Below are 25938 nucleotides of genomic sequence, written 5' to 3' on the forward strand. Positions count from 1 at the left end.
TCCTTTTTTTATTTGCAGTTCCTGTAGGTTTTAGTTCATTGCTACTCCTCTGACAGGGAATGGGTAACCGGTACAGCACTACTACTATTTGCAATAATAATTGGGACTGCAAGAGCATCATAGGCCCATATTATAGTGTATAATCAAATGAAACAACTTAAAAATGAATTAGTGGAAGATATACTCACATTCTTTTAATCTAGTCCCTGTGTTTGTTATTATAGTTGCTGCTCTTATTTGTTTTACATATACAAGTCACACCTCTCCTCCACATTGAAGAGTAGATATGGCCTGGAGCACCCTCCCCCACAGAGGAGGTTATGTCTCACAGCTGGTGGAGAAGATAGAGCTCAGTAGTGAATACATATAGTATATTCAGGGAGTATAGTTGTGTATAAGCAGAAACCTACTTTCTTCACAGCAATGGACTGTGAAGTTGGCCTTGACCAACCCGGTGACATTAATGCTAATATTAATCCAAAAGACCTTGATGGATACGATTGTGCAGGTAACTATAACTCCTCTCAAAATATCTTGCATACCTTCTCTGCAAACACAAGATTGATTGATTTCTTTCTTTGCCATTTTCTCTATGGGAGCTCTATGCTTAAGTAAAACTGAATTACTTTGGGTTGTGAAGGTCACATGAGGTCAGTTGTCGCTGCGCATTCACTGCATGACTGTGAAATGAAATGACCAAAATGATTGAGACTTGGGCGCTTTGGCCTGAACAGTAAAATTGTGATTTGAAGTTCAATGAAAAACTCTCCATTGAAGTCTCTCTGACTGGGTTGCTGGTAGTGAGTGAAAGCAGCCCTGCAATAAGTGAGCGCTAATCTGTTGCAGATACTGATTCCAGCCTTAATGCCTGTGTTATTCGCTTATCCTGGTTAGCTCTTTACAAAAGTGAGGATTGCAGTCATGTGGAGTCTCTAAATATGTTTTTTTTTTCTTTTTTAATTTGAACTAAAATAGCCCGCTTAGTGTCTCTCAAGACATTATAAAAAAAAAATAGCCTTGTAACAGACCATTAAAGGCTATGGCGTTTCAAATTAGTTTCTATGACAATAAACACATATATAAAAAATATTGATTAGCTGTTTTAGTACAACTTTTTCCACTCAAACCCTTTATCAACCTCTAGACTTTATTTTAAGGTGTAAATCTTATGCTCTGTCAAGATCATTAGGTTGGGGTACATTTGTTAATTGTATGTTATGTTAATTGTAACATTTGGCACTTATGTTGTCTTTGGAAAGCAAGATATGTAGTCTACTAGCCTCCAATTTAAATTATCATTACTTTAATTGAACCAATTTAAAAGCCATATTTTGTCAGTGCTGTAACTTAAGATCTGTCTAATTTTGGATTGTTTCTATTCACACAAACATTAGTATGATTTACAGACCAATTTAAAGCTAATTGCTCAACTTTCTTTTAACCTTGGTAATGTTTGCTTGAATTTTCCTGACACTTCGTGGCTAATAAGACTATTGTGTTACTTCAGTGAGTTATTTTGCTGCGTGCAATGGGTTGAAATGCATTGCGGTGGTTTCTGTGGACGTGTAGCTTACTATCTCAGGAGAGTATACCTGTGTATAAGCCTGTTCTGTCTTCAGCTCTGTTTTTCTCCTGTTGTTTCTCGGTTGCCTTGACCCAAGTTTCTGTCTCCTTTGGTACTATGTAAAGTGTACTATACTGTAACAGTCGATCAGAGCCTGTTGTCATCAGCAACTACCCTTCCCAGATCCCAAGGGTTTTGGTATGTTCCTCCCTCCCTAGCACTTGGTAATGTCCTGCTCTTCTTTTTTTCTGTTTGGCCAGCCTACAGTGTTTCCTTTTCAAAGCATGCAGCCAGGGCCGCCAACAGGGCGGGTCAGCCGGGGTTGGTGACTCAGGCCCGGTGACTTATGGGGGCCGCCCCTGGGCCCATGTCAGAAAAAAAAATGTCTGGAAAACAAAATGGCCGCTCCGCCTGCAGTAGGGGCCCGGGCAGCCGGGCCCTAACCCGTACCCTCCCCAAGTCCCCAGCCACGCTCCTCAGCGCCCCCCCCCCACCATCCCCAGGCCCCTCACCGTCCCCATGCCCCTACCAGCAACCCCTCGGCTCTCCCAGCTAGGCCCTCCCGCCCAGCATCCTTCCCCACCCCTCAGTCCGAGGCCCTACTAGGATCCTATCCCCTCCCCCTTCACCCCCTACCGCTATCCTTTAGGCTCCGCCTGCAGTAGGGGGCCAGGACTTAACCCGCGCTCTCCCTGAGTCCCCAGCCATGCTCCTCAGCCCCCCACCACCATCCCCAGGTCCCTACTGGTATCCCCTCAGCTCCCCCAGCCAGGCCCAACCTCCCAACATCCTTCCCCATCCCTCAGTCCCTACTAGGATCCTTCCCCTCCTCTTCCCCCACCCCTATCGGCATCCACCATCCTCCGCGGACTGGGGCTCCAGTTCTGGGTGGGACCCGGGCCTGCGCCCAGCACCCTCCCCAATCAGGCGGCTACTTAGACCCCCCACCGGCCGCCAGACCCCGCAGCCACCTGTCCCAACCATCCCCAAGGTATGTCTACATTTTTTTAATGTATTGGGGGAGAGTGGGGTCTTTTTATATGTAGTGGGGGTCTTTTTATATGTATTGGGAGGGAGTGGGGGCTTCTTTATATATCTTGGGGCTTTTTTATATGCATTGGAGGGGTTTTATATGCATTGGGGATTTTTATATATGCATTGTTTTTTTGTTTTGTTTTTTTTAAATATGTATTGGGGAGGTGTTTTTTTAAATTTTTTTAATATATATATATTTGGGGAGGTGTGGGGGTTGTATATATTTGGGGTTGCGGTTTTTTTTAAATGTATTTGGGGTGGGAAGTTTTTTTTATTGGGGGTGTTTTTTTGGTATATATTTTGTGGGAGGAATTATGTGAGGGGGTAGGGAATTGAGTAAGAGTGGTGTAATTTATGGAAGGGGAGGGGGAGTGAGGAAAAGAGGGAGAAGGGGAGAGAAATAAATGTGAGGCGGAAGAGGCAGGGATTGAGGGAGAGTGGGGTAATTGATGGAGGGGGTAGAGTGAGAGGTGAGATGGGGGGGAGAGAAATACATGGGAAAAGGGAGGGAAATAGAGGGGGCTAGCGAGGTGTAAAATGGGGGGCTCGCTAGGTGTGAAATAAGTCTCGCGACACTGCCATTTAAGTAAAAGTTGCACCTTTAAAAAAAAATGTCATGGTAGGTGTGCTATGGGGGAAGAGGGGGCCTGCTCCTTGCATTTGTCATGGGCCCCAAGATTTCTGTTGGCGGCCCTGCTTGCAGCCAGCTAAATTGTCTCCCTTCAACTGCTCTCCCTGTCACAGTATTGTTTTTTCGCTTTCTCCTAATTTATGTGTAACGGGTATTCCCCCACCCAATTGCATATAGAGTGTATGTGCGGGGAACCTAATGTTACCAGGTGTGGTGCTTTAACTGTTAGGCTCACAGGAGGCCTAAGCCTCCGCCACGGAGAGCCTGGGGTACGTTTAACAATCTGAGTAACCTCGTACTTGGTGCAGCACCTCCACCTGCGATGGCTCCCACCAGAGGGGGAGTGGTTCCTCGCCTGACAATATATATCACTCCACACAAAGCATGTAAAACAACCAATGACTTTGCTAGCGCCAACGTACTTATGCATATGATCAACAGGTGTCCCTCTCTAGAGGAGACACTAGCTACTGCGTCTCGCAGGACGCTCCCACCTCCACCGGGTGATCCCATCCCGTGTCCAGTAACCCCACACTATGTCCCCCACCCTTCAAGTGAGATAGATATGTGTGACTGCGCAGCCACTTGTCCCGTATTAATAATATATATGTAGGATCGTTGGTGCACTTGTTGATGGTTTCCTGCCGAGCACTCCAGTGCCCGGGCCTGCCCATGGAACTTTGCAAAGGATCCGATGGCAGCTGAATACAGGAACTACCGTCCGGGGCGATCCCACCCGGATGGCTGCTGCAGCAACAGCGGAGGTCTGAGCCCAAACCTCTGGATGGACGGGCAGCGTCTGCTGGGTCCCTAACTGGCTCTGGATAGTAAGGGGCAGGGTCCCTAACCTGGGGCCTGTCCCTGACACAACTCACACTACTGGGTGGCTCAGGGCTATCTGGGACCTCGGGGGCTGCTGGCCTAGTGCAGGGAGTCACTGACTCCTGCACCCTACCTCCTTCCCCTAGCTTCCTGCTGCAACTCACGCTTCCAACCCCGTGAAATGTATATAAATTCCCTGGTGTCAGGAGGCCTAAAGCCCTATTGGCTCCCTGGCATCACATGGGGTCCCCTAAGGCTCATGGGACTCATAATCCTGTCCAAGAGCCTTCCCTGGTAGGCTAGCGTTCGCGCGCTGTTTCCGCGCATGCGCAACTGCCTCCCGAGTGGCCACCGCAACGGAACCCTACTGCACATGCGTGCGCAAACTAAGATGGCGGCGCCCTGCTCCGGGAGCCGCCGGGAGTCTCTGAAGCCGCAATCGCCGCACTGCAACCTCCTCCAGCATATCGAGGGGCACACACACCCTCCCGCACCCGGCCGCGGTGAGTGCAAGGATAAGGGGAGGGGGGTGGTCCGTTGCGCAGAGGGAACCTGGCTACATATGCATCCCCAAACATTTTCTTACATTTGTTTGTGCTTCTGAATAAAGAAATTCAGCATTGGATATTCAAGGAAGACTCCATTTTGCCTGAAGGAGATGAGTTTATCTGCCCGTCAAAGCTTGAGCTCCAGGACAAAACAAAGTCCCTCTCCCACAGTACATTTGGGGCAGTATCGTAAATCTCTAGCTAATAGTATACTTGTATTGAAGCATAATCATGTCTCCATTAATTGAATTGGAATTCAGGATAGAATTTTATTCTCAAACATAGCCTTGTGAATGCTGAAAATGGCATTTTTGTGACTTGTACAGTAAATTGGAGGACATTTTATTTGAAAGTGCTGTCTTTGTTCGATGTATATTTTGATAAAGGGAACCGCTCTAGGTCTGTCCTGTGGTTTGGCTTTTTTTTAAATGTTTTCATTTCCTTTAACAATAATAAGTGTAGCCCTTTTTCTGACGCCTCCCAAAGGGACTACTGGTCACTGTACACAACCTGCGGCTCCAGGAGATCTGAGCCTCCGCTAGCTGGGAGCCTGGGGTAACTATTCTAGCGCAGCGCCTCCACTTACCCAGGATGCCCGTCATGCAAGATTCCCCTGGGCAAGAAACATACCACCACAATGCGTGCAACCAAGTTTTACTATGCGATATACCTTATACTCTATATGGCATCACACATAACATATTCTTATACTATAATGCTTGTCTTGGCAGCAATAACTAACACCTTTTATAACTGCTACGGTCCTTATACTATAGTGGCTCGGCCACACCTCTAGGGAATATTGTTCTGTACAATAGTGGCTCAGCCACGCTCTTACAGAGTATTGTCCTGTCTCCGCGTGCCCCACACACCGTGTCCTTGTATTGTATTATATGGTACAGGCTCAGTTCTCTAGCCACTCGCTAGTGTCCCTAAAGAGTTAGGCCTAAGGCGGGATCAGCGCCTGATGACCGGTGTTGGTGCACTTGTTGTTACAATATAATTCAGGTCACGGCGGTGACCGGTACCTCTTCACAAAGGATCCGATGCCTCCGACCCTTGACCTCCAGATGTCGCGGTGTCCAGCCATCTGGTCCCAGATGACTGCAACTGGCCGCAATGCTGTGCTTTGTCCCTAACTAATGTATAGTAGGGTGACAATCACTTCCACTACAGGGCATCCCTGCAGTACAGCAGCCTACTGTGACTCAGGGGATGCTCCTATGGGCCTGAGGGGATAGCTGTCCTATGCAGGCGGGTCACGTACCCCCTGCACCCACACTACCTCCTTCAACTCCTTCCAGATCTCCTCTGACTAGTGTGGTCTCTCCCCCACGCTTCCCTTTCCTGCTCCCGTCATCCTAGCCTTCTGATTGGTTCTTCACATCAGGTGACTGCCCAGAAGCTCATGGGAGTTGTAGTTTCTCCACGGAGCCTCTCTGCCTTAATCTGCACAGACACACAGCTATTGCATCAGCCACTGCCTGTCTCACTCTGCTCTGTCACACTGCAACACTGTTGCAGACACTCCACATGCTTCTCACTGAACACACATATGAGGATCCTACCACATCCCTACATAAGCCTTAATTGTAAAGCTAGAGTATATATTTGTCACACTGTGCTCACCACAAACAAGGCGGGACCCTAAAGCTGAGGTGGGAATGGTATAAACGACAGCCACGAGGGCGCGTCTGGAGTGTAGGTTGGAGAGGTATGGGTCATCGGTATACTTGCCAGGGTCAGGGTAGGAGAGGTCCGGATCGTTGGAGGTACTATTAGCCGTGGTCATGGTATGTGAGAGGAGAGTTGTCATTGTCTGAGTGCTGAGGTCAGGGAGGGAGAGAAGCAGATGGTCAGGAGTACGAAGGTGTGGAGTCCAAGGAACAAGCCGGATCGGAAAACAAACAAGGTTCAGCAAGACAAGGCAAGACTGTGGAGGCAGAATAGTGGAGAACAGCAACGTAACAAGAACTATGCTCAGCCGATGTGCTAGTGGCACAGGACGTGAGGAACCAATGGGAGAAAGGATGGAACAGGGGTGCATCCTCAGCGGGAGCAGGGACAGGTAGAGATGCAGGAGATAGGTGTAGGCTATGGGAAGATGATCATACCTGTTGACACGGAGCTTGTGTGCGTTGCACACGCGTCCCGTGCGCACATTGCTAGTACCAGAGGCGGGACCTTCTGCCAGTGTCACCGGCAGGGAGCCGGGCACAAGCCCACATCTGGCGCGGCGAAGAGGAGGCGCGGGACCCGAGGCTGTGCCGTCGGGAGTGGGGAGCACGGACGATGGAGGAGGTAAGACGGGAGCGCACCAAGTGTGGCGTGACTCCCGGCCCCTTACAATATTAAACATTAATTTGTGAAAAAAATAGAAGTTGAAACCACCCCATTGTTTATCATCCATGTTGGAATTCATGGACCACCTGTGCATCCCTAACCTGGCTCTCTAAAGAGGCTGGCCTCCATTTTCTTCTTACTACTTTGTAGGGAGCTACCCCAAAAGTAAGTGTAGCCCCCTCACTAATTTCCCCCGAGCCTGGCACATAAGTCCTGGAAAGAGCAGGCAGTACTAGGGTTAATAGTTAGCTAGTGAGATCAGCTCCCCTTGGTTGCTAAAGTGTAGCAGTTTTACAGGCACAAGTCTGGGATAGTGGAGTTGCAAGGAGAGGGGGAGGGATAGTTTGTCCCCTCCTGCTGTATGTTATAGTGTGGTTTCTGCAAAAGGCATGAGTCTTTCCCTCAGAGCAGGTTCATTCCTCCCCTTGGGGGTGAGGACCAGGGACTGCTAAGTTAAGACTGCCTGGGAACCCAGCTCCTGTGGGGCACAGTCAAGACCAAGAGAATAGAAGTAAGCCCTTCCTGAGTGATATTCAGGCTGAAGTATTTTGGGATGCAGTGTGCTAGGAGCTAGGAAGCCCAAAAGAGTTGTGGTGGACTAGAGGCAAAGACTGACCCAGAGGTACTTACCTGAATGGGAGGGGGCACCGAGGAAACTTGCCCTGAAGAGAGCATTATACAGGGGACCTGTCTAATGAGGTATTGTGCTCTATAAGATAATAATTGATCCTGTGCACGCCTGGAGCTGGTGTGTGCCTGTGCATAAAATACCTGAGAGTTGCAAAATATCCTGGCACCCTATTTCTTATCTTGTCCTCCAACCCACCAACTACCCTCTATTACAGCCAAGGCCTGAACCTGACAACGGGAACCCTGAGATCACAGGTAACTGACCGAAGGCTTTATCATACAACATAAACTCCCTACATATATGTAGCACCCTTGCTAAAATTCCCTTGCCCTGCATGGCAGCCCTGGTAGCTGCAGGCTGTGCCAGGGTTAAACAGCCCTCACAAGGCTAGACATGTGGGCAGCTACTGCATGACTTTGGGCACTATTTCTTTGGGTATCACATTATTTTTTGTTTGATGTATTTCAGATATTTCTGCCTACATATTTTGTTCTGTACCACACTGGAAACGTCTGTTTTGTATTTTAAATTATTTCAGCAATTCAGGATTTGGCATCTCTTGAGTTGATTTTTAAGTAAAATGTGTGTTGATTTTTTTGCATTGTAAAGCGTAGCTGGCATTTTTAGAAGCTTTCCTATTGTGTTTTTTGCTAGTATAGCCAGGTCCCCCATTTCCCCTTACCTCCTGTTATGGCTACGGCTGGCAGCGGAGGCTGGGGCGAGTACAGGTGGGTGTGTGGGGGGAGAGCGGGTCACTGGAGGTCCGCGGCGGCTCCTGTTGCGGGGCGCTGCCATCTTGGCCACAGTCGTGCATGCGCAGTATGTCTCGCCCATGCGCAGAGATGCTCCCAGTTGCGCCGGCCATTGTGGGAGTTTTGCACATGCACATTGGATAGCGCAATCAGCGGCCAATAGGGAAACGCTCTATGCAGGGACTACATGTCCCATGAGCCTCTGGGACATAGGACACATGGCGCACATCAGCTAATAGGGCTGCAGATATTTCCTGCTCCCAGATATATACATTTGGTGTGCTGGGAGGTCAGTCGGAAGAGGGTGCAGAAGCAGAGAGGTAGTGTTCAGGGAGCTGTGCTTCCCTGGAATAGGCCTAGCTTGCCCTGAGACCCTGGAGGCCCTGAGACCCAAACAGATTGTGGCTGCTTCAGGAACAGGCCCCTTAGATAGGGACACTGCCCCAATTAGAGTCTATAGTGTCGAGGACGCAGCGACGCCATGCAGTACTTACGGCCTGTGGTCTGGGACCAGACCACCACCACAGGATAAGAGACTCTCTTCACAGTGGTACCCTCCAGTCGGAGTCCACACCACGTAAAGGCGGACGCTATCGCTGACGGCGACGGTGAGGGACCGGACGGATCCCTTTCTTTAGTTTGCGATACCGGGTGCTGGAGCACCTGGCAGGTACAACAGACAAAAAGTGCACCAACAGTTACCACTCTTACTGTGGGCAGCTCTGTCACACACACTTGGGGTGGGTTGTGGCTCCTGCGGACACCGTGGGTTGTGGCTCCTGTGTGTTTAGGTGCCCATGGCACCTCAGTACATTGGGTGGTGGGGGGAAAACCTCCCCAGGGTGTGGACTAGGTGGTTGGAAAGTTTTCTATTCATTTCTGTTTGTGAATAAAGTTATTCAGAAATTCAAGGAGGACTCATCTTGCAAGAAGAAGGGGATGAGTTTAAAAACTTCCTAAAGCACACTGAGCCCTAGGAACAGAACATACATAGGCCCTGTCTTCACTGGTTTACAAGACAGCCTAGAGGGCTTTTTGTTTGGTCATTCTTATAATATCAGAGAGACCTGTGGACCATTTATTTTTAGATCTGACCTGTTTAGAAAAAAAATTGGACCAAAGAAATCCATGAGGTGTTTTAGTGCTGGATCGGCACATCCATCACAGCTTACAGAATAAGGCCCCCTCTCTTAAAAATGTACTTCTGCTCTCTTCTGTCTTTTAGACTCAAGAGGTTAAGAACACTGTACTATATAATTTAACCTTTAACAGCTGTTTGTTGGTTAATTAAAACATTCCACAATGTGTGAAAAACCTATGATTAGAAATATAAAGAGTGCAGGTTAGAAATTACTTTTTTAATGACTAACTGATTGTCACGGGAGACCAGGTTTATTGTGCACCTTTTTAGCAGGATCATATATTGAGCAAAACACGATAATGAAATAAATTGTGGTTTATTCACAAAAATAGGCATACACACAATGATACACAAAATACAGACGAAAAGACACACTTACTTGGGTACTGGGATCAAAAACGAGACTTTCTTAGCTGTATAGCACTCTAAATCAGAGTTTTTCCTTTACCAGGACTTAGCACTAAACATCCTGGTACTAAAATAGTCTTGCAATCTCAACCGCGACCACTACGTTCCTTTCTTGGAACTTTGTCGCAAAATATCTTGGACTTTAGAATATTTTTCAGGCAGACTTTTCTGAAGCCGGTGCAATGTTATTCGCGCAAGAGCACTTTCAAAAAGCCCGCCCGCACCTCTGGCGCTCAGAATCTCACCAGTCATTGGCTTAGAGGGTGCTTATAGTATTTTGGAATTCATTCACAAAATACTACAGCCAATCAGAGCGTGGGAACATTCTCAGCAGCCCATCAGAGGGAAGCTGGTCTGAAAAGCCGGGTAAGCGAGGAATCGGAATCTGCCAAGGGACATGCGCAAGTTTGCCACGTTAGTCCCTGGCTGTACAGATGCCACCCGTTGGGTCAGACATCTCTAAGTCTGGTGAGTCAAATGGCAGCCCGGACGACTGCCATTCATCCCAGGATGTGGGTTCTTGAGCTCTTCCCTGCTACCCAAATAGTCTTCACACCCCTGGCATCCTGTGGTGGCTTTCATCTCCGATGTTCAGCAGACGTACTGGCACCAACTTGGTAGCCCTTGAAGCCTGTCTGAATATTGGTTTCGAAAGTCCCAGCTCATTTACCGTGCACAACAGTACATACAATATTAAACCCAATGTTAATAAAATATACTTTTACTTTATCCTAAGTCTCTGGGCATGGGGGAATAGAAAGCTGCCCTTTATTTTCTACTAGCCTTTATTCCCCACACACTATCTAAGAGGCTTGGACTGGACTCTGAGTCCCCTCACAACCTCTTACTTATGGTTGGAGTGCCCATGGACCCAATACAGGTTCTGGGATACCTGGACATTAACTGGGTATCCGACTTAACCTAGTTACAGGGACCCTTTGCATCCCTTTGCCCCATTTACCTTTCTGGGCTGTGCTGAAGCAGGGAACCCTAGCCGTGTGTCGCACAAGTGTTTTTTTAAGGGGAGCGATTGCCCGGACAATGTGCCTACATGTATCCGAGAATCAGGCATGATTCTTGGGGATAATTTTTAGGGGAACCAACAACTCCGGACCCCAACTACCTAGGCCAATTCTGACAACAATTTCTCCGCAACCCCCCCCCCCCCCCTTGAAACTCATACCCCAGAAATCCCTGCTCGCTGGCATCCCTGGAAAGGTAAAAACACAAATTCTTTGTTGCAAAATACACATTATAGATGTACTGTTGCTGGGTTCAAGAGCTGACACTTCTTGAACCCCAATACACGGATCAGGGGTAACCATTCATGGGCTTGACCTTTATTGAGAGCCTGGTTACCCCATACCATCACACTGATATTATAGGAAAGGCACATCCCAATAAGACAGGGTCTACAAAATTTGAACAAAATTTGTGCTAACAAGTGAAAGTTCCATTTCCTTTTTCATGCAAGCTGTCAAAGACAAAATCCCCTGCCAGCAAAGCATACACAAAAAGAGTAATTGCAGCAAAGATTTCACTAAAAAGAAGTAATTGCATCTTAAACTGCACAATTGCTAGTTACTAGATGTTATAATATAGCCGATTTCACAGTACGTTTTGGACTGACGTGACATATTTTGATGAATTGCAAGGCAGTTTGTCCTCCCAAACACAATAAAGCTCTACTATGAAATGTTTTATTTAATGTATGTTAGTTTGCATTTCGATTGTGTGAAAATGGTTAATATTTTTTGCAATCTGCAGTCATTTTTTCTTCTTCATGTATAACCAGACCTTTTTTTATAATAAGCCATGTTATTATGTACCAGTTTCCTTTTATTGAGCAAATTGAAATAGCTAGTATTTGTGTAACTTTTGTGCCCCTAGGAAACCTATTAATACTTTGCTTGCAAAGCCACATTAAAAGTATGACAAAGTATTTTCTTAAGGACAATAAGGTGAATAATCAAGAAGTTTTCTTGTCTAGAAAATAAACTAGGGGTGTGTACTGTACTTGACGTGTTTTTTTTTTTTTTTTAACTTTTTTATATGTTATTACATTTTTTTCAAACATATATGGGAGGGGAAAAGGATACAGAAAAGAAAAAAGGATGGGGGGACGGCAACCATTTTGTATCAACATTCTTTACGAGCATCAACAACCACATTATAGACCGTACATTACGCACAATGTGCTCCAAAATCATCTCTTCCTCCGGGGACATCCCCTATCCAACATCACAGGGAACCTAGACACTAGCATACCTCTCAGTAATATGGTTCAGAAACAAGGTGAGTTTCTCCATTAGTTGGACATCATTAACCCTTCTAAAAACCTCTCTTCTGGATGGCGGGAGTGTTTGTTTCCATGCTGCTGCTACAGCACATCAAGCCTCTATTAGGATATGCAGGATCAACTTAAGTGAATAGTGGTTCATGTCTTCCATAGGTTTAGCAAAATAATTAAAATTTGGATCTAGAGTAACGTAATCTCAATCTCTGTTATGTCTTATCAATTTCAAAACTGTTCTCCAATATATCTGCTTTAGTGGACAATACCACCAAATATGTGTCATATCTCCTAATTGTCCACATCCCCTCCAACATCTATCCGAGGTTGCCGGGAACCAGCCACTCATCCCAGTTTTGCGGCCAGTCCCTACATGGATTGGCCTGGCGGGCATATGGCCCTACTTGGGTCACTTTAACATCAAGCATATTAGACTCTTTACTCACCCCCACATACCGCCACTACAACTGTAAGTCTCCATCTCCGTACTGTACCTTTTTGTTTACCTTACTTGAAACCATAGTCATTGATTATTTGTCCCGGGCTCACGAAAAGTTATTTCCCCTGCTACAATGGTGACCGGAAAATAAAAATCACCCATGGGAAAACCTCAGGTGCTCGGCCAGTTTTGCTTATTTGCTTCCCTCAGCTGACCTACAGATGCAGCCACCAGTATTAGAACACTTACCTGGGAAATTCTGGGAGATTCTGGGGCAGTCTCACAGTAAATGCCTCAACATTGCCTCAACATTTCTGTGAGATTCTTAATGGCTCATCGGATTAACACAGCGGGGGGTCCCTGCAGTCCCATTCAAACTGATAGCGAATTCCCTTTTCTTGTAAAATCAATGTTACCGGTCGTAATCCTCTTCGCCTGTCTATAGTCATCCTTGACAAATCTTGGAAGATCTAGATGGGGGAGTTTTCTAAGTCGATAGAACCCCTGTTTCTGCTTCCCTTTATTATCTTGTCTTTAGCCGCGTATTGATGAAGCCGCAGCACCACATCCTTGCTTCTTTTAGCGTCGTCAAATCTTGGACCCAGCGCTCGGTGAGCTCTGTCAATTAACAGTTCGCTGTCTTCTAGTTGGGGGTCAATTGAGAGAAACAGCCTGTTAAGATAAGGCTGCAGTGCCTCCGCAGTCACTGACTCTGGGATGTGGCGGATTCGCAAATTTTGTTTGCGCTCCATATTTGTAACGCTTGTGCTGCCCACGAGCAAGACAGGACCCCGGTACTGAGATGGGGAAGTAGCAAACCACGCACCCACAGCAGCGGAAGCGCGCCTGGTAGGCGGATTGTCAAACGTAGTCGGGTCTGGGTTGGAGAAAGTGGGTTAGTTGATGCTTGCCAAAATCTTGGAATGGAGAGTTCAGAATAGTCAAGTTCGTTACCCGTGGTCTGGGGTTGGAGAGGTCAGAATCGTGGAAGTCCATATAGCCATGGTCTGTGGTTGGAGAGGTTAGAAACGTAGAGGTCCGTATAGCCGTGGTCTTGGTTGGAGATATCCGCAGAGTCGAGGGTAAGCCGGAGTCAGTATCAAGAGGGGTTCCAAAAGTCAAGCCGGGTCGGTACACGGAGTTAACTGCAAGAGAACACAGGACAGGGAGCAAGGCACAACAGACGCAGGAGCTCAAGGCTACAAGTTATGCTCAGCGATGTGGGAAAGGAACTGCAGGGTATTTAACAGGAACCAATAGCAAAGGAGGCGCGGCCTCCATGGAGGCAAGGATTGGCTGCAGGAGACAAGTGGGCTAAACATGTACTTGCCACACAGCTGGGGAGCGGTGCATGTTGTCACGTGTGCACGCCGCATGTGAGAGAAGTGCGGCATGTCCGAGGGGGCGGAGCTAAGCTCCATGGCACACTAGAAGAGCTGCACGTGCGCGCTCAGTAAGCAGAGGGGGGGTGCGTGTACGCGCTGTGCCAGAGTGGAGGTCTGAGATATGACAGGAAAGGAGGGAACACGTCGCAAAGGACGTGTTCCCCGATTCCTTACACTATATTCTAAATCGTCCAGATTGTCTCTCATGGCTCTTACCTCCTTGTTGAATCTCAAGACTTCATCTGCATTCACTTGGTTTTGCAGGGAGACGCCCATTTTAGATTCCAGATCCATAGTTCTTTTAGACAGGGCACATATTTCAGTTTTAAATTCTCCGCTGGTGTCGCGTGCTGTTTTTGTCCAAAATGGGACAAATCCAGGGTGCTTACCTTCTTATCTATGCGCAGAGGCATGTCGGGTGGTTCCCCCGTCCTATGCCTCTAATACAGCGGCTTATCTTGGTGCCAATCGGAGACTCTAGTGAATTATATGCAGAAGCATGCACGGAGCTCTTCAGCAGACGTGCATGTGCTGTGTCATCATGTGCGCCCCCCGGTATGTTTGTTTTGTCTCTTAACAAAATGTTTTGGGGCTTTTGGTCTTGCCTAAAGTCAATTGGTTTTGAATTATGGAGAAAATGTGAATTTGGTTAAAAAAATCCCAATCTGGAGTTTTTTGCCTCTTTAAATCTTTATGTACAGAAGGAATCTTTCCTTATGGCCCAGCGTCCACGGAAATTCTAGAGCACATCGGGGACACTCCACAGTATAGTCCATGGCAGGCTGTAATGGCCCATCGGATTGACATAGCAGGGGTCCCTGCGTTTGAATGGGCCTCATGCGGTATAAATCCGACAGGGCTGCACCTGTCCGTAAGAGACACGCACTGAGTGAAACTGAATCGGTCACTCTCCCTGCACGCCAAACACAGCTTTTATTTTACTGTAATAGCACTGTATTGTAGCAGGGGCTCTCCGCAGCTCAACCGCATTAATTTCTAGTCCGGGGACCTCCTGCTTCCCGAGTTACAGGCCCCTATGTGGCAGTCGATGGGCAACCTAAAAAATAAAAACAAGCACCAAATAAAATACATTACATTAAAAAAAATAAGAATAATAATTTGCCAAAAAATGCACTGCTTGTCACTGTGCTAATTGTATATCCAGAAAAGGGCATCCTAAAAAAATACACAATGAAATAAAATACAATTAATGTGTTTCTTACCTTTGCTGTCTTCACCCTCCAAATCTTACTCTGTTACCATCTCTTGACCCACGACACAATGCTCCTCGACAGCCAATGGTCCTCTGTTGATTGAAGACATGTCTACGGTAAATTCTTTCCTTTTCTTCTGTCTTCTGTGCTTTATACTGTAATCCAATAGGGGTGGATGTTGTACCATCGTCTTCTTGGAGACAGGGAGAAGGGACAGGCCTTATATCAAGCCTCTGGCGTCACATTTTGAATGTCAAATGGTACAACCCCAATCCGATTGGTTGGTGTGACAGGGTCTTTTTTATTTTTTTAAAGGATGTGTTGTCATCTTAAAGGAGGGAAGCCAGCTAATCGGGAAGGATATGCTTCCTTCTCTTTTAGCACCCTTGCTAAATTAGCTCAGAGAGTTGTGACCCCTACAGGGTAGTTAAAGGGATACTTCCCTATAGGCCCTAGTTGTTACACTTTGTATCTTAATTGTTGACCACTAAAGCTTAGTGCCTGGCACCACCTTAGTTCTGGATGATGCCAGAAGGTTACCTGATATGGGATGACCTTATTGTAATGTGGAGGCCTATCCTCTAAATTTGTACAGTAACAGGGGTGGGATTGTAGTCCACACCCAGGGTATATAAGTATAGCCATGCATAATAATGTATACTACTTTCCTCTCTGTTGGCAGTAAGTCCTGATAAGTACAGGTATGCCAGCAGTAGTTATGGAGGTTTTCCCTCACACCCTGGTGAGGTGCCCTATGTATGGAGGGGAGTGGCTGTATGCTCTGAGTCCCTGGATAGTGACATCAGAGATGCGCCTGCCTCCTGAAGTATATAAGGCACAACACTGTCAGTTAGTGTAGTGTTGACCAGCATTTGTGTGAAGTAGCTGGTAAAGTGTATGCTCCTGCATAAGGGATTGTAGGAACACTTTTGTGACCCTAGTGCAGTAACTAGCGGTACAGGTTGACCAATCAAGTCTGTCTAAGCCACTCTGTGTCCAGGGACCTGGCACAGGGGTGATCTCCCTAGGAGAAGAGGGAATCCCACTTCAATACGGGAGGGCGTACCTGGCAAAGGGACAGCACGGAGAGATGTGCGGCTAGTGCCGGCAGCTGCATGGGGCAGTCTGCTACATCCCAAACTACAATAAAAATGCCTTGTTAATGAAAACCCCACTGTGTGAGTGTGAGATTACTCTACAGTGGCAGTCACCACGAGAAGGAGTTCCTCACCAGGACCATCTCCCTGCGGAAGCATAGATCCTGATGAGGTGGAGGCGCTGCACATGATGTAAGTTGGACTCGCACCCACTACCTCAGCTACCTGTCCTGATGACATCCCCTAATACCATCAAGCAGGAGACTCAGGAGTCCTGTTACTTGCAGGTGCACCACCATACACGATCACGTAATGGGGACCGGTTACACCACACGGGCCAATGTGAGATTGGGTGGGTCAGACAAGGGGGGTCCAGCCGTTACATAAGGTTGGGATCAGCCATTTTGTTTCAGACCCTAATTACCATCAGGAAGAGCCCCACTATCAGGAGGATTCCCAGGAGGTCTCTAGGCTCTCCTAGATTGTAAGAAGGAAACCTTTTTTTGTTTTTCGTATAGGGCCAGTATTAGGGGCTCCCTAGAGACGGTGCTTGGAAGAACCTACACTACAGTAGAGAGTAGTTCCCAGCTGCAGGGCTAAGAAGAGTCCTTGGTGGGCTGCTGGTAATTCCTGGATGCAAGGATCTAGGTCTGTACCAGACAGGGCAAGAGGTTCTATAGAAGGAGTACACCACTACAAATCTCATAGTATGAGGAACTAAAAGTACCAGTCTCAATATACTAAAAGCCTGTCCTGTTTGATGCTACAAGTTGAATAAACAGTTAAACGTTCCTGGCGCCCTTTTTTCTTTATCTGCACGCCTTGTCAAGAGCCTGTACGGATCCACAAGTACCCCTAAAAGGACCAGGTAAATGAACAGAACCAATACACCTTTTAAACTCTGTTCATGGTCCCAAGGTTCAACAAAGTATCCGGCCGCTCCTCCTTCTCTTACCGTGCACCCCAAAACTGGAAAAGCCTACCAGAGACTCTTACATCCACCACCAGTTTAAGTTCTTTCAAAACTAAGACTGTCTCACACTAGTTAATTTGGTCTGTAACAGTTACATACGCCTATAATATATATTATCTCTAACTGTGCATGCAATGTCTTGTATATAATGTATACCATGTTCACATATGTAACTGTATTTGTAACCATGTATTATTTGTCTTAACTCTATGTCCAGGACATACTTGAAAACGAGTTAACTCTCCATGTATTACTTCCTGGTAAAACATTTTATAAATAAACAGCAATCCTGTTTAAAGAGACAGTAAAGAAACTTGGGGCTGTTTCTGTATTCATGTTTTTACATGTGCACCCTATGCTTCATGCCGGGGAGTGGGGGTGGATGGGGGGGTTACATTCATATACAATCTATGTAGCAAACATTTTTAAAATATGTTTGTATAGTACAAGAAGTAGAGTAAGGGAATGTTTGACATTACGTGTATTTAATAATAATAATAATAATAATAATAATAATAATAATAATAATAATAATATAGCCAGGGCTGGTTTCTGGCTACCAGTCTGCCCTTCTTCTGGCAGTAAGCCATGGTAAGAGCAGGCCTGCCAGGACTAATTCTGGGTTTTCCCCACCCCCAGCAGCTTCAGTAAGTCACAGGGAAGGCGGTGCAACTAGGCCTATGTGTCCAATCAGGGACTCAGACCTGGTTCCTGCTTTTCCTGTATTTAAGGAGCTGCACGCCCCAAATTCAGCATTTGCCTCTACCTTTGAGAGAGGCTGGTCTACCCAACAACTGCACAGGGCTCTCTCAGTTTGTACTTCCTCCCCAAGGGGAGTGGAGTGGGAGACTATACCTCTTCACCAGGGAGTAAGGGAGGAGCTATAACTGCTTCAGGTTCCCTTGACTTGGAGTGAAGGTCAGGGTACATCCTTAGGGAGAAGCCCTAAGAATTGCCTGCTGTCATGAAGCTGTAAGATCTGCAGTGTGTTAATAAAGTGTTCCAGTGATTTACTGTACCTTCCTGCCTGAGACTGCTATCGGGGAAAGGGTAAAGAAGTTCTCCTGCAGGGATTGTCCCCCATATCCCTGGGTCTGCAAGAGATGGAGGCGCTGTCACCGTGAGTACGATCAGTAATTACCCCAGAAGCCTGTTCTGACCTCCTCCACAACATAGCAGGAGACTCAGATCTACTGTGAGCCAGCAGGTATGCACCACACCATGTAGCAGTGAAATCTCCCAGAGGTGGTGTGGGGGGGACGGGACGGGGGAATATGTGTTACAATAATAATAATAACTATATACAGTCTATACTGTATCATCCCTTTTCAATTCGATGATCTTCCAGGTAGTGCTCTTAACAAGTCTCATCTCCACATCGCTCCAACAAATTTTCTGATTTTATCTTCCCATCTTACTTTTGTTCGTCATCGTCTTAGTCTTTTCTTATTCCTAAAATAGTAATTTCCTGATCACCCTGGCAGTGGGCACCATTGGGTTAATCCCTTCTCACTCTAGCTAGGACAGGAAATAGACTTTTGCAGGTAGGCCATATAAGGCCCCTCCCTATACCTGCACCTCAGTCTTTTTCCTGTCCTCACAGCTAGGAGTAGGATTTTTTATTTTCTAACAGGACTTACCTACTGCACCTTGTGCAGATAGCCAGGGTCTCAGCCTCTCTGCCCTGAAGCTCCGGTCGACGCGCCCTACGGGTGGCAAGACGGAGACCCTTAGAGTCGGGGGAGCCCCTGTTGGGGGGGGGAGCAGCTGCAGCCGCGGGCGGGGAAGCTTAGGTGCAAAGCCCAGGACCGATCGAAGGCGCACAGCAGCTGCAGCTGGGAGCCGTGGAGGCCCAGACTCACCGCATAAGCGTCTGGTACGCTGCGGTAAAGTACCCAGCAGCCCGCACAGGCGGAGGGGGGAGCAGCCATAGCTGCGAGCAGAGGAGGCTCAATTGACCGCACTAGCGTCTGGAACGCGGCGGTGAATTACCCCAAGAATTCTGCTGCGAACCGAAGGAGGTTCATATTGACCGCATGTGTATCTGAGATACTGCGGTAAAAGGGTACAGTGCACGCGGCCGCTCGGGAGCGCGCGCGTCACGGCAGGCTGGCAGATGCGTGCACAGACACGCGAGCCATGCACGAGCACTTGATGACGTCAGAGAAGCGACGACCGCACTGTGTGTATGTGTGAGTGAAAGCTGCAGCATGGAACGCTCAGCAGGGAGAAGCCAAGTGCTTGATATGGATTCAAAAATGGAAACACCCAAAACTTCAGTTCCCAAGACTAGGTGAGTCCTTAGTTTTAGTTCTACATGGGAAAGAGAGATGGTATATATATGCATCAGGGTGTATGTTTAGTATTTATTTTGTTTTTATAATTTAGTTCGGTGGTTACCCTCCCAGAAGCAGAATCTTCAAAAGGGACAGGGGAATCCCTGCAACATAAAAGAAAGGTTGCTAAAAAAACGAAATGGTGTTCAGCTTGTGAGAAACCAGCTCTAATAGGGAAGAAATTATGTAAAGATTGTCTTAAGACAGCAGCAGGTGATGCTAATGAACAGATGAGCACTTTCCTTGTATTGATGAAGGAGGCAGTTAAACAGAGTGTGGATGAAGCAGTCCAGCAAGCTGTTAACCCTACGCAAAAAAGATCTAGATCCCAAACCAGTCTGGATAGGGGGAAAGGTTTTTCGTCAGATGAGTCTGAAATTGATTGTTTTCAAGTATCAGAGGGAGAAATGGATTCATCAGATCAAGATATTCAGGAGGAAGAATCTGAATTTGATGTAGAAGTAGTGGATCCACTTATCAAGGCCATGAGACAGGCGTTAGAGCTAGAGGACACCGAGGAGTTAGCCCACAAGAAAGATAAACTTTTTGGAGCAAGACAAAGAAAGGGTAGAGTTTTTCCTATCCACCAAGTGATTAAAGACCTCATTCAGGTGGAATTGGCCCGACCAGACGCCAAAATATTTGCGCCTAAAAGATTTGGGAAGATGTATCCATTCCCGCAAGAAGAGGTAAAAAATTGGGAGGTTAGCCCAAAGGTGCATACTGCTATTTCCAGAATAGTAAAAAAGACCACAATCCCTATAGAGGAAGCGGCATCACTAAGGGACGCTATGGATAAAAGGATGGATTATGTATTGAAAAAAGCATATGTTACCGCAGGAACAGCCTACAAACCAGCCATAGCAACTACATCAACAGCAAGGGCTATGCGAGTGTGGATTGCCAACATTGAAGAGGCAATAAACAAAGGCGTAAAAAGAAGTGCTATTCTTAAGGCACTGTCAGAAGTAAAATGGGCAACAGATTACATAGCAGAAGCCTCATTGGATGCAGTAAAATTAGCTGCTAAATCTATGGCGCTGGCGGTATCAGCAAGAAGTGCTTTATGGCTCAGACAGTGGATGGCGGACACAGCATCAAAGAACACCTTGTGTGCATTACCATTTGAAGGTGAATTCCTCTTCGGCAGCAAAATAGATGCAATAATAACGAAAGCATCAGGAGGGAAGAGCACTTTTCTACCTCAGGAATACAGAGCCAGAAGATTCGGCTTCCAACAGACTAATAGAAATCAGTATAAAGAAGCAAAGGGATATAAGCCTGGTAGGTCTTTTCCAAGGCAAACAACATGGAGAGGTGGCCAGAATCGGCTTTTTCGTGGCTCCAGAGGAAGAGGATCATTCGCAAAGAATAAATCCACATGAAGGTCAGAGGGCCCAGCAGTTGTCCGTAGGAGGGCGGCTGAGAGTTTTCCGCAACATGGGCCCAAACAATACAGGACGAGTGGGTATTACAGACCATTCGTCAAGGATACAGTATAGAATTCAGGGAGATACCAAGAAGGAATATGGGCGTAATAACATGTATACAGTCCAAAGAGAAAAAAAGACAGATGAATTCGGCTTTAAAGAAAATTATTACAAGCAGAAGTAATAAAAACGGTACCTCAGGAAGACAGAGGAAGCGGAATTTATTCCAGGATTTTTTTTAGTAAAAAAACCTACAGGGGATTACAGAGCAATCCTAGACCTAAGAAGGGTAAATTCATTCTTGAAGATAAGAAAGTTCAAGATGGTGTCTTTAAATCTGATTATTCAGGAGGTACAACCAGGAGACTGGATGGTGGTGATAGACTTAAAAGACGCTTATCTACATGTGCCCATAGCAAAAGGACATCAAAGATTCCTAAGGTTTGCAGTAAATCAGGATCATTATCAGTATACAGCACTACCATTTGGTCTGGCAACCTCCCCAAGGTCGTTTACAAAGGTTCTAGCCCCTCTAGTGGCAGAAATGAGAGAAAGGGGGGTAGAGATATACCCTTACCTGGACGACATCTTGGTAAAATCAAAGGATCTGGAGAAACTCCAACAAGACCAGAGAATGGTAATAACCTTCCTAGAACATCACGGTTGGTTAATAAACAGAGACAAGAGCCATCTCGTACCCACTCAGCTGTTAAGATTTCTGGGCGTAGAATTCGATACAGAAAAAGGAGAAGTGAGACTACCAGAGTCAAAGAGGCAAGACATAGCCGTACAAACAAGGAGGCTCAGGGAAGCTACCAGGACTTCAGCAGAAGAATGCATGAAACTCCTAGGGAAATTCACTTCAACATTAAGCGTCACAAAATGGGCAGCGCTACATATGAGACCACTGCAAAACAATTTTCTACAACAATGGAACGGGAATCACAAAGACACAAGACAAAGAATCTTGTTACACCCACACACAAAACAGGAGTTAAAGTGGTGGGAAGATACCCGAAACATGGAGAAAGGGAAAACGCTACAACCAGTACACTGGTTAAAAATTACAACAGATGCGAGCAAGACAGGTTGGGGGGGCCCAGATGGGAGAAAAGGTGGTGCAAGGAGCCTGGGGAAATCAGGGAAAGCACCTGCCATCAAATCTACTGGAATTAAAAGCACTACAAAGGGCCCTAGAAGCTTTCCAAGACCATATAAGAGGTGGCTGTATAAAGATAGAATCAGACAACAGGTCAGTTGTCCAGTATATAGCCAAACAAGGAGGAACCAGGAGCAGAAAGCTGATGAAGCTCACAGCAGAAATACTCTGTTGGGCAGAGTGCCACTTGTCAGATATTACAGCCATACATATCCCAGGACTGGAAAATGTCACAGCAGACTTTCTAAGTCGGAACATCATACACCCAGGAGAATGGGCATTAGATCCAGAAGTAATTCAAGAACTGGTAGAGCGATGGGGTCAACCAGACATTGATCTCATGGCGACACACCAGAATCGCAAAGTAAGGAACTACTGTGCCAGACAGTTTCATCCAAGCGCACAAGCTATAGATGCTCTCAGTCTCAAATGGGACTTCAAGTTGGGATACCTGTTCCCTCCAATTCCTCTGATTCCGAAAGCAATCAGGAAAATCAGGGAAGACAGAGCAGAGGTGATATTCATAGCCCCATACTGGCCAAGAAGGCTTTGGTTTACACACCTGGTAAATATGGCAGTAGATACACCATGGCACATTCCAGATCGCAAAGGCCTGATGAGACAAGGGCCAATATGCCATCCGAATGCCAAACAATGGGCTTTGACGGCATGGCGATTGAGCGGGAAACATTGAGACTGAAGGGTTGTTCAGAGAAAACAATTCAAACCCTGTTACAAGCAAGGAAAAGTTCCACATCAAGAGTATACCATAGAATCTGGCTTTGCTTTTGTGATTGGTGTGAAAAAGAGAAACAAAATTTCCTTTCACCAAGAATTGTATCTATAGTGGAGTTCCTGCATAAAGGATTTGAGAAAGGTCTCAGTCTCAGCTCATTGAAAGTACAAGTGTCTGCACTATCAGCGTTGTTGGAAAGAAATCTGGCAATGGAAAGATTGATAATCAGGTTTTTTCAAGCAGTTAAAACCTCAAATAAAGAACAGGGTACCTACATGGGACTTGTCTTTAGTGTTGGATGTATTAACAGCAGCTCCGTTTGAACCTATACAGGAGATAGGCCTAAAATGGTTGTCATGGAAAATGGCGTTTCTGATAGCAATCACCTCAGCAAGGAGAGTGGGAGAACTACAGGCTCTATCTGCCAAGGAACCATTCCTAATCATACATCAAGACAAGGCAGTTCTTAGACCAGTACATCAATTCCTGCCAAAGGTGGTATCACAGTTCCACATGAATCAAGAGATTGTGATTCCGTCATTTTGTCCAGAACCAAAAAATAAGAAAGAAGAAAGACTACACAAATTAGACGTAGTAAGATGTCTTAAAGTGTACCTAAAAAGGATGAGAGATATCAGAAACTCAGACAAATTATTCGTCATTCCAGAGGGACCAAAGAAAGGACAAGCAGCATCAAAGACAACAATTGCACAGTGGATTGTATCTTGTATCAAAAAAGCTTATGAAAGCAAAGGACAAGATAAACCTTTGAACGTGAAAGCTCATTCTACAAGGGCCATGGCTACTTCATGGGCATTTAAGGCCCAGGCTACACCAGGACAAATATGCAAAGCAGCTGTCTGGTCCTCATTTAATACATTCTTGAAATACTAAAGACTAGACGTACAATCATCAGCTGACGCAAGCTTTGGGCGTAGAGTGTTAGAAACTGTAGTGAAATAAAGTGTAAAGTGTATTAATAAAGGTTGAACTGATAAGACATTAAACTGGTGTTGTCTATTCTGATGTATCCCTCCCTAAAATTTGCACTGCTTGGGTATGTCCCAATGGTGCCCACTGCCAGGGTGATCAGGAAAGGAGAAAATTTAAACAACTTACCGTAATTTTCTTTTCCTGGAACCATGGCAGTGGGCACATAGTTACCCTCCCTATGGATGTCTAATGTCTATCAGTTATATATTTTCAGCTATGGAAGAATCGTAAGACTGAGGTGCAGGTAGAGGGAGGGCCTTATATGGCCTACCTGCAAAAGTCTATTTCCTGTCCTACCTAGAGTGAGAAGGGATTAACCCAATGGTGCCCACTGCCATGGTTCCAGGAAAAGAAAATTACGGTAAGTTGTTTAAAATTTCTCCTTTCTTCTTGTGATACTGTATTTTATTTCTTCGTCTTTGTCATGATACTGTATGACAGACTTTTTAATTTATTTTGAATCCATTCATTTTCTTTCCTTTCTCTCTTTGTAATACCCCACATACATCTCTCCCTATATGTTTGAACTGTCTAAAGCTATATATTTTGGTGTATGTTTTTGGATTATGAGGATTATAAGGTAGAGTATTAAGTGAGATATTGAAAGGACACAAATAGTTATGAACGAGAATTATGGTCAATAAAAACTTCAAGATGACTTACAAGCATATATTAAAAATATACCCTATAGACTCATTATTTCAACTGCAGACAATTAAAACCATATATTACATTTATGAAGCAGAGATTTTAGGAACATTGTTTTGACATTACAGTACGTGTCTAATAAACATTCTATGTACGCAAGCGGCTTAACAATTATGTCTATAGGATTTATTTCACTTTGTCATAGACACAATTCCTTTAAAACATATGAGAGATGTACAGTATTAAGATTTTCTAGGTCATTACAGTTACATTGCTGAATTGTTCCACTTTAAAGTCGGTTGAAGGAAATTAAAGCTGCAGTTCAGGCTTTTTTTTTTTTTTTTTAAATTATTTTTTTTACTTCAATAGTTTCATGTGGGCAATCTCTAATTACCTAAAGAACTGTATAGCTGCCAGTCAATTCGTTCTCCATGTATTGATCGGCATAATTTGGTGACATCATTAGAGAAGGGATATGTTTTTCATCTGCTACTGTCAGTCAGTGGAAGCTCATGAATATTCATGAGCACTCCTGCACTGACATGTGCTAGAGGGAGGGCAGGGCTGACAAAGGGGTGTGCCAGGGCTTGTGACAGGACATGAAGTGGCTGTGCCTTAGTAAATGGTTGTTAAAATAGAATACAAGAAAATTGGTCTTTCAAAGTTGTTTTTTCAAAAACAGAAAATGCTAAAAGTATTTTTTCTTACTACAGAACTGATTTATTAAAAAAACACACATGCAGGATATTGACTGAACTGCAGCTTTAAGAGAAAATCGATTAGCTGGAACTACCAATTACTGTTTTATTTAAAGACTTGCTACAAATATTAACTTTCCTAGCAGGTGATTCTTTGATGGTAACCAAGCTAAAACCAAACCATCATTATTTGAATACAGATATTGCATAGTTACATAATAGAAGAGGTTGAAAAAAGACATATGTCCATCAAGTTCAACCTATGCTAAATTTAGATGACGGATACTTATTCTATTTATGGTATTTTGATCCAGAGGAAGGTAAATAAAAAACCTCAGTGGAATATCCTCTAATGATATCTCATGAGGGGAAAAATAAATTCCTTCCGGACTCCAAATAATGGCAATCGGATTACTCCCTGGATCAAGATCTTTCCCATGTTTACTTATTTGGTATATCCCTGTATACAAAGAACATATACAGACCAGCGCCCAAAAAAGTCCAATAAGTCCCAAATAGAGTCCAAACAGATGGAGGGGGAGAGAATCCAAATGGTCCAATCACTGAAAGATCTCCAATCCAGGGGTCCGTGACATAGGGACAGAAACAAAAGAAAATAATAGTGTAATACGTAATATTAAAATTGAACAAACAACATAAAA

The 25938-nt window shown here is 45.5% G+C and overlaps 1 protein-coding gene across 1 annotated transcript in view; it reads left to right on the plus strand.

Moving 5' to 3' along the window:
• The first annotated feature begins 383 nt into the window (after positions 1-383).
• The window catches only part of LOC142488146 (uncharacterized), a 58462-nt gene continuing 32907 nt past the window's right edge, over positions 384-25938 (plus strand). The window contains exon 1 of the mRNA XM_075588519.1: positions 384-508. Within this exon, the coding sequence (XP_075444634.1) occupies positions 424-508 (85 nt within the window). The 5' untranslated portion in view covers positions 384-423. The remainder of the gene's footprint in view (positions 509-25938) is intronic.

Source organism: Ascaphus truei, chromosome 2 (assembly GCF_040206685.1).
Source record: "Ascaphus truei isolate aAscTru1 chromosome 2, aAscTru1.hap1, whole genome shotgun sequence".
Lineage (NCBI taxonomy): Eukaryota > Metazoa > Chordata > Amphibia > Anura > Ascaphidae > Ascaphus > Ascaphus truei.